The following is a 10089-nucleotide window of genomic DNA, read 5'->3' as shown; positions in this document are numbered from 1 at the left end:
CTTTCACCCTCAGCTGTTGATGGGTTCGAACACTGTCGGTCTCTGGTCTCCGAGACTTTAGACCATCCCGACATTCAGCGTTGAACCAGGGCGTTCTTGGCATCTGAGGATTGGAGGTAGACGATGGGACTGCTGCTTTGGCACATTCTAAAATGATCCGTGTCAGATTGTCAGCAGGATTCTTGCTTTGTAAGACCGTTTCTTCCTGCAGCTCTGCTCTTAACTTCATGGTAAAAATTCCCCAGTTGGCTCTGTCATAGTTCAGGCGGTCAGGCAGAGAGTCGCCTTCCACATGTGTGGAACGGAGGACGACAGGAAAGTGGTCACTCCCGTGCAGATCGTTGTGCACTTTCCACTCGTAGTCCAGGACCAACGATGGATCGCAGACCGACAGATCTAAACACGAGAGCTTCCCAGAAGACAGATGAAAGTAAGTGGGTGACTTGTTAAGACAACACAGGTCCATATCGGAAAGAAGGTTTTCCAACAGAAGACCTCGGGCTGATGTCACCTCACTAGTGACCCAGAGCGGGGAGCGGCCTGTAGACAGACAGACAGACGGACGAACTAACTCCCCAATTTAGTAACAGAAGAAAAACAAGGAGAGAGGCAATGGTGAACGAACAAACAACGGACGGACAAAACGACAAAATAAATAGAGAGAGAAGAGCGAGAGGGACACTGGGGAGAGTAAGAAAAATAAAGGACAGGGGGGAAAAATAGGCTGACTCTGTCTACAGAAAGGGGCCGAGGAAGGCTCTTTCTTACTCAGAGAGAACATATCTGCATTTAATTGTTTCCCTGACAATCTTATTCAACAAATCAACATAAAGCACTAAAACAACAAAGATAGATTTTGGACCAACACAAGCATTATCCCATCCCAGCTATAACTTGATTTATTGAGACGGGGTAGCAGGATTTCGTAAGTTTCGGGCTGGACCAGGGACAATTTTTGGGTGTAGATTTTACTAGGCTGGACAATTTGGGCAAGGTCGGAGGGAGGCGAGGGTAAGGAGAGATCAAGAACGAAGCAATCAAGAACGAAGAACGGGCCCCTGGAAATAAGACATACACAGTGCATACTAACAATGCAAAGCAATAATCTTCTGTCTCTGCAAGGGCCATTATATAAACAAAGATCCCTTGGAAATAACACATACACAATGCATACTAACAATGCAAAGCAATACTCTTCTTTCTCCACAAGGGCCATTATATAAACAAAGAAACAAACAAACAAAAAGTTCTTCCACCGGAATAGGCCTAAAACTGTACAGATCTATCAACTAACTTAAGCCTATTATTAGTCTACTCATTTAGTGTCAGGAATATTGGACTAAATTATGAACCCTAATCACACACACATTATTAGCATTATTTAAATACTCTTTCAACAAGATAGCCTACTAAATATTCTAGAAAATCACAATTGGCTCTGCCCAAATTTCGGTATGATTGCCCGTGCCAAAAAGTACATGGTAAACTAGATCCAATTATATCTTAAGTCTAGTTCAAGTTATAGTTTAGTCAGTGACAACATATAGGCTTACCTTTTAGTGTAATCAACTTATAATCTTAATGTAACTTACTAACCTTGAATTGAAAAACCCATTATGCCAAACGGCTTGTTTTCCTCAGACTGATATGTATCTCTTCTCAGTTAAAAAAGATACTCTCTAATTCAGCTCCTGAGGACCGCTGTACAGGATGGAATGGGGTGGATACAGCGCCTCCACTCGAGGCCAATGGTTTCAAAGTCAGTATGTCATCTGTCTGCGTCCCTGTGGAGTCGTCTGGATCGCAATGTCCACCATCCTGGGTCTGACAGCAGATGCATAAGATGGACCTGCCATCGGCAATGTAGCCTCCACTAGCCTACGGGCTTCTTCTCCGTCACCACCTTCTGGATCTCCTTTTCTTTTTTCCACTCACCCTGGTGCGCTGCCTTTGAACAGGTGCCACACGCCTCTTTCTCCTTGCAGCGGTCCCGCACGTGTCCGAACTTCTGGCACTTGAAGCGCCATAGAGAGGACGGCACGTACAGACTTACGTTCACCTGCAGGTACCCAACTCTTATGTCCTTCGGGACATTCAGGCAGCAGAAGGATAGGAAGAATGTGTTGGTCGGGACTCTGTCCAACCCCTTTCATACTGTCACCCTATAGACATCTGTCACTCCCTGAGATGACAGCTCGCTCTTAATCTCTGCCTCAGACACTCCTCTCATCTCATGGGATCTGATGACCCTCTTCGAGCAGTTTAGCCCTTTGTGAGGGGAGACCTTCACCGCCCTATCCACGAGAGTAGCCAATTTAAACAGAAGCTGTGTCAGCCTCTTGATGACTTAAATGCACCTGCCAAACATTGAAAATCTTTCTGGATGGCGAAGGGGCTGAGAGCTGACAAGGGCTTATCATCATCATTTCCCCGCCGGGGACCTCCGAATTGGAGTCCGAGTCACTTTACATTCCTGGTCTCCTCCTCTTTGCAAGTTCAGGGGGGTTTGATTGGATGGAAGCCATGCTTTTTGGATCTTTAATTCATCCCTCCCTTACCCACCCACCATGGGGTCCAACTTAGGGGCCAGGGTCAAGGGAACACTAACTTGACCCCTTCCAGGTTTCGGGAGGGACATACGACAAACAGTCTAGCTCTAATGCGTTCCCCTTCAATCATGCCCAGCTCCCGGGGACAGAGAACTGAGCAGTGTGGGGGTTATCACAGTTAGCCTCTAAACTGCTAGTCTTGACCCAGCCCCACGAAGGGGTCTTAGGAGAGGTCCGAGCCAAAGGGACGTGTTGAGAGCAGCGTGCTCTCTCAATCCCCAGGATCTCATTCCCCTCCATCACAGGTCGCACTGCACGGCGAACACGGTGGACCTGAAGAAGGCCGCAGAGAAAAAAGAATGTGGAGAAGGCTTGATGGGGAGCTGGAAGACAGAAAAGAGGCGGTAAAATGAATGGAAAATTAGAAACTGGTCGATAGTTTTTTTTTTAAATGTTTGCGTCAAGGTTGGGTTTCTTCAGAAGAGGCCGGACGATTGCAGTTTTGAAATTGGATGGAAACGCTTCATTTAAGGAAGAGGTACTGACGAGTAAGGGAAATCACTCGTGAAATCTAAATACTATTCCAATTGTCTCCCTTTAACCTCACCTGGAACACGCGCCATTAAACAAAAAAGTTTTAGTTTATAATAAAAGGCTTGCTCACATAATCAAGCAGTGTAATCCTTTGATATTTATATCATTCGTTGTCTTTACATTTTCATTTCTCTCGCCATTTCTTGGGTATCCAACACAAATGCAGGATCTCATTGTGAAATTTACAGTACGTTGTTATGAGTAATGCAGTGGGCACACTGTTCTTTAATATATTCGTTACTCGCATACTGTCTCTCTATGTCTCTCTCTTTCTCTCTCCAACTGGGTAACAAAAGTCCGAAACGTTCTATGTAATAATGGGTTCTTGTATGTTTGGGAATATCAGGGGGTAGGATGCATGCAAACTTTTATTAGGACATTCAGGCAAAGACTCATTGATGTTAGATGGCAACAGTGGGAAGAACACATAAATTCAAGTGATAGGTTTAGCTTATATGGAAAATTTAAGACACTTCCCACCGTCGAACCTTATATCTTATTGAATATGAATAGACATGTGAGGTATGCGTTGACAAAATTTAGATTGGGGGTGTCGGAAATTGCTGTACATAGTTCCCGATACAGTTACGAGAAAGATGAAATATGTCCATTGTGTAAAGAAGAAACTGAAGATGAAATCCACTTTGTATTACGCTGCCACTGCCTTCACGATTTAAGAACAAAATTTATACCACACATTTATCACGATAGGCAGAACCTGTTTTCGATACAAATGCTCTTTTCATCAAAAAATGAAAGTATAATGATAAATTTATCTCTCTATATATACAAAGCTTTGAAGAGGCGTGAGAACGCAACGGAATTGTTTGATGTCAGAGAGTAATGCAAAGACGATTGCTTTTTGTTGCTTGTTCGTTTTGTTGTTGTTTTTCTCTTGGAATCTGAGTATTTACTTGTTCACGCAATACTTTTGTGTCCGTATGTTATTTGCATGTTAACAATATTCATAACATTATATAAGGTAGAAAATCTTCTTTACTTTTGTTTAACCCCTTCAAATGGGGCAATGGCCTTATATTGAATAAATCGTTCGTTCGTTCGTTCTCTTTCTCTCTCGCTTACACACACACACACACACACACCAAAACTCAAAACGTGTAGGGTTTCAACTTTTCTTCATTCATTTATTGATTCTTTAAGCATGCTTTCATTTCCGATTAAATGAAGACATCTGGGAATAAAACGCCACCCAGTTTTCACAATTTCCAAAAAGACGATTTGTGAGGGGATACAAACTGAAACAACACGATACACGTGGTTGTGATCACCTGTGGATGCACGCGCGATTGAACATGCACAGACATGCGCACGCGCACACGAATATGCATGGACATATATACCCGGTGTGGTGAGGGCTTGGGGACACATGACTCGTATTACCATGTTGACGTGCAGTCAACAGGATACAAAGAACAAGAACTTAGATTTACATGGAGAAGATTAAATCCACTGCAGCAAGCTAGATTAAGACTTTTTCTTAATTTCCGAAAATTCACTAGCTAATGTAAAAGATGTAGACATTTCGTTCGGTTATAGGAGTGATCATTCTTTTATTTCATTAAAGTTTGAGTTTAGAAAAGATACTCGGTCAAGGAATTTTTGGAAATTCAACTCATCACTTTTAAAAGATAAAGAATATGTAGATATGATAAATAATACAATTGAAAACATAAAAGAACAGTATGCTGCACTTGTATATAATAAATCAGAAATATGTAATATTCCTATAGAACATTTACAATTTACCATATCAGACCAGTTATTCTTAGATACCTTGATAATGGAAATAAGAAAAAAATCAATAGAGTATAGTTCTAGAAAGAAGAAAAAGGACACACAAACAGAAAAGCAACTTGAAGAAGAAATTACAAGCTTAGAAAGTAAAAGTTGTAAATCAGAGGAAGATTTACAGCAAATACAAGAGAAGAAGAATAGTTTAATTACACTAAGAAAAACTAAAATACAAGGAATATTGTTAAGAAGCAAAGCTAGATGGGCAGCGGAAGGAGAAAAGGTATCAAAATATTTTTGTAACCTTGAAAAGAGACATTATGTTGGCAAACAAATGTTTAAACTAGTATCTAAGAATGGTAGAAATTTAGATAAGACAGAAGACATGCTGCAAGAAACGAAAGAGTATTACAACAAATTATATGAGGTGCAGGAAGTAAAAGATATTAAGTTAGAAAAGTATGTTAATAATTCGCCTAAACTGACAGAGGCAGAAGCCAACTCGATAGAAGGTAAATTAACTTTGAAAGAGGCATCACTAGCACTAAAAAATATGAAAAATGGTAAAAGCCCAGGAACAGGTGGAATGACAGTTGATTTCTTCAAATTTTTCTGGAAACAGATAGGTGGTATTGTTGTACGATCTTTAAATGAAGGATTTGAGAAAATAGAGATGTCCATTAAACAGAGAGAAGGTATCATAATTTGCCTATTAAAAGGAGATAAACCCAGAGAATATCTTAAATACTGGCGTCCAATATCACTGTTAAACGTAACTTATAAAATTGGCTCTACCTGTATCACAAATAGAATGAAAACAGTCCTGGATAAACTTATTAATGAAGATCAAACGGGTTTTGTATCTGGCAGATATATAGGAGATAATCTAAGACTTATTTATGATATAATCTATTACTTGAAGGAAAAAAATCTACCAGGACTATTAGTTTCAATAGACTTTGAAAAGGCTTTTGATTCAGTTAGTTGGAAATATATGCATAAAGTTTTAAAACATTTGGGTTTTGGTGAGGATATTCGTAGATGGGTAAAAGCGTTCTACACCAATATGAAATCCTCAATAGTAGTTAATGGTAAAGTATCTACAAGTATACAGGTTGAACGAGGCTGTAGACAAGGAGACCCACTCTCGCCCTATTTGTTTATTTTGTGCGCAGAGATAATGGCTTGCAAAATTCGCCAAAATACAAACATAAAAGGTATTAAGATATCAGAGGTAGAATTTAAGATTAACCAGTTTGCTGATGATACGTCTTATTTTTTTAGAAGGTGACAAAAAATCATATGGAGAACTGTTCAAAGAACTAGAAGATTTTGAAACAGTTTCAGGACTCAAATTAAATCACGAAAAAACATGCAATGTATGGCTGGGAAATAAGCGTAATTGTGATACAGTTTATTTATCAAATTTGAAAATGAATTGGAATCCACCACAGTTTAAAATCCTTGGGCTCTGGTTTACTAACGATTTAAGTAATATATAATAGATTTAAATATATCTGATAAGTTCAAGGAAACAAAAAAAAAACTGTTTAACGTATGGATAAAAAGACCAATTACACCTCTAGGAAGAGTAGCTGTTCTTAAGTCGATTATCTTGTCAAAATTAATTTACTTATGGATTATGCTTCCAAATCCACCAGATAACAGTATTCAAGAATTGCAAGAAATGTGTTTTAATTTTGTATGGGATAAAAAGAAGGACAAAGTTAAAAGATCAGTGGCAGTGCACAGTGTACAAAACACTCAAATTAAATCACGAAAAAACATGCAATGTATGGTTGGGAAATAAGCGTAATTGTGATACAGTTTATTTATCAAATTTGAAAATGAATTGGAATCCACCACAGTTTAAAATCCTTGGGCTCTGGTTTACTAACGATTTAAGTAATATATAATAGATTTAAATATATCTGATAAGTTCAAGGAAACAAAAAAAACTGTTTAACGTATGGATAAAAAGACCAATTACACCTCTAGGAAGAGTAGCTGTTCTTAAGTCGATTATCTTGTCAAAATTAATTTACTTATGGATTATGCTTCCAAATCCACCAGACAACAGTATTCAAGAATTGCAAAAAATGTGTTTTAATTTTGTATGGGATAAAAAGAAAGACAAAGTTAAAAGATCAGTGGCAGTGCACAGTGTACAAAACACTCAAATTAAATCACGAAAAAACATGCAATGTATGGCTGGGAAATAAGCATAATTGTGATACAGTTTATTTATCAAATTTGAAAATGAATTGGAATCCACCACAGTTTAAAATCCTTGGGCTCTGGTTTACTAACGATTTAAGTAATATATAATAGATTTAAATATATCTGATAAGTTCAAGGAAACAAAAAAAACTGTTTAACGTATGGATAAAAAGACCAATTACACCTCTAGGAAGAGTAGCTGTTCTTAAGTCGATTATCTTGTCAAAATTAATTTACTTATGGATTATGCTTCCAAATCCACCAGACAACAGTATTCAAGAATTGCAAAAAATGTGTTTTAATTTTGTATGGGATAAAAAGAAGGACAAAGTTAAAAGATCTGTGGCAGTGCACAGTGTACAAAACGGGGATATAAATATTCCACATATTATATCATTCATAAAAGCTTTAAAACTCACATGGTTGAAAAAATGCTACATAATGTCGTATCGTCCAAAATGGAAAACTATATTATCAAAAGAATGTCCAGAAGTTGAAATGTTACAAGAATATGGCCCAATAGTTCTTACAGTTGGAAGACGTATAATAAACCCCTTTTGGAAAGATGCGTTTCATAGCTACACAGAATTTTATGACTAAACTGATATACAAGTTAAGCAAGATATCCTGATGGAACCTTTGTTTTTTAATAACAAATTTAAGATTGATGGTAAAGTCTTGCATTTTGAAGACTGGGTCAGAAAAGATGTTTATTATGTGAAAGACATTGTGAAAGGGAATGGACATTTTTTTCAATATTCAAGAATTCCAAGATAAAATTGAAAATCGAGTCCCAATGTTAGAATTCTTCGGTTGTGTTAATTCAGTTAAAAGTTTTTTAAGAGAAAAGAACATAACATTTGAAAACAATGATCACAATGGAATCAGCTTTAATAAAGCATACACTGCAATGATAAAGGCTCCAAGAGGAACGAAATGTTTCTACGAAATAATAATTGGAAAACCAGAAAAGCCAAATGCCTGTAAAAACTGGGACTTGATTTTTGAAAACAAGCTTGATTGGAAAAACATTTTTTCAGTACAAAAAAAATCCATGAAATCAGGTTGAAATGGTTCCAGATGAAAATTAATTATCATATTCTTGTGACAAATTCGGTTTTGATGAAGATGGGAATACTCCCACATAATATGTGTAATTTTTGTAAGGAAGAAAGAGATAAAATTCTACATTATTTATGGGAATGTAACCATGTACAACATTTTTGGAAGGAGTTTGTGAGATATTTAAAAGAAAAGTGTTTACATTGTGATAGACTTAACCTGAATGACACACACTGGTGCTTTTTGGACATAACAAAACGAAAACTGATGAATGTTTCTCATATATCTTATTGATAGCTAAATTCTATTTATACAAATGTAGAATCAACAAAGTAAAACCAACATTACAAATGTTCAAAAAAGACCTCAAACAGGCATATGAAGAAGATAAGTATGCCTTTAACATAACTATGGAATATAACAAGTTTGTGGGAAAATGGGCACTTTATAACTGTTTGATACAAGATTAAGCTTTTCAATGCTACTTTGGAACTTTGACATTGAACATATATTGTTTTGCTGTTATAGATTTGTCAGTACTTAGAACTTAATTATATGCTTACCCTATACTTTCTAATGCACAAAACATATAAATTCTGTATCTGTAAACCTTTGTCTGAATAAAAAATGTTGAAAAAAAAAGAACAAGAACATCTTGCCAGTAAAAAAATAAATGAATAAATAAAGTGGAGGAAAAATATCGAAAAAAATTGCTTACCGAAATGAACTCAACATTAAAAACTCAAACAACCCAGAACAGTGCAAAAACCGTAGTTACAAACAAATAGTGATCAAAACAAGATCAAAGTAGATCAATGCAAAACAACGTACATGTCTGTATGTCTACACGTCATACATGTAACAAATGCGTGTTGCCCGAATTCAGTGATTCATTTCGGTACATGTGTAAGGTTCCCCGAATATGGCCGTGGTATGTCAGTGACTTTTTGTGCACACCACACCGCAGTAACAGGTGCACATACAGTTCTGGAGCACTCAATAAAGTCTTTTGAAACGAACTGAACTGAATTGAATTTGTGTGTGCACATGCTTGTGTGTGCACAAGCGAGGGGCAGAAAGAAAGAAAGAGACGCAAAATGTAAATTTGAAAAAAAAAAGAAGTGTGTAAATTGAGAGAACACAGACTGAGAGAGACAGAGAGTCAGACAGACACAGAGACACAGAAAGACACAGAGAACCACACACGCACACAGACGGTTTTCTTCAGTGGTTGACAGAGTTCCAGCCCAGCTACAGATCCACAAACCAGGGCCGCTTGTTGCTTTTCTTCTCTTCACCTTCGTACTGAAAAAAAAACCCCAACAAGAACAGTGTATAAAACGTGGTCAAACAGATAAGACAAGATAAAAGTATATGAACAAAAATCGACAATAATTGTTGATAGATTGCAAAAAGCCCCCCCCCCCCCCCCCCCCCCCCCCCCCCCCCCCCCCAACACACACACACACACACACAAACACACGAGTTAAGACCATGACACATGAGGCATCAAGGCTTCGCTGCTCCAGAAGCATACATGTCACACTGATATGTTTTGACCGTGTGTTTGAGGACTAATTTGGGGGTAATAGGGTCACACTACCGACATAGCAGAAGCGTCGTTGACACAATCTTTTTATTGTTTGTTTGGTTTTTTTAATTCATTTTACTGTGTTATTTTGTTCATCTGTTTATAACTCATCATACATACCCGAAGAGGGGTGACATGAAATTGAATCTAGAACTTCTGGAACAGTAATAGTACTTATACTCTTGAATTTTCGACGAACACAGAATGCAAAAGTCCACATTACTGGAGAAATGACCTATCACTAAGTAGTAGTAGTAGTATGTATGTATGTATGCATACCATCAGAACAGCAGAGGAGGTAAGTGCTGTGTCGACTATCTG

General features: G+C 37.7%; 1 protein-coding gene across 1 annotated transcript in view; it reads right to left on the bottom strand.

The window, feature by feature from the left end:
• Window positions 1-4273: 4273 nt before the first annotated feature.
• The window catches only part of LOC143281133 (xanthine dehydrogenase/oxidase-like), a 56460-nt gene continuing 50644 nt past the window's right edge, over window positions 4274-10089 (bottom strand). The window contains exon 35 of the mRNA XM_076586125.1: window positions 4274-9482. Within this exon, the coding sequence (XP_076442240.1) occupies window positions 9429-9482 (54 nt within the window). The 3' untranslated portion in view covers window positions 4274-9428. The remainder of the gene's footprint in view (window positions 9483-10089) is intronic.

The sequence above is a fragment of the Babylonia areolata genome, chromosome 4, assembly GCF_041734735.1.
Source record: "Babylonia areolata isolate BAREFJ2019XMU chromosome 4, ASM4173473v1, whole genome shotgun sequence".
NCBI classification, from domain to species: Eukaryota; Metazoa; Mollusca; class Gastropoda; order Neogastropoda; family Buccinidae; genus Babylonia; species Babylonia areolata.
The sequence above is the reverse complement of the archived record's forward strand: the minus strand, read 5'-3'. Positions and strand labels throughout refer to the sequence as shown.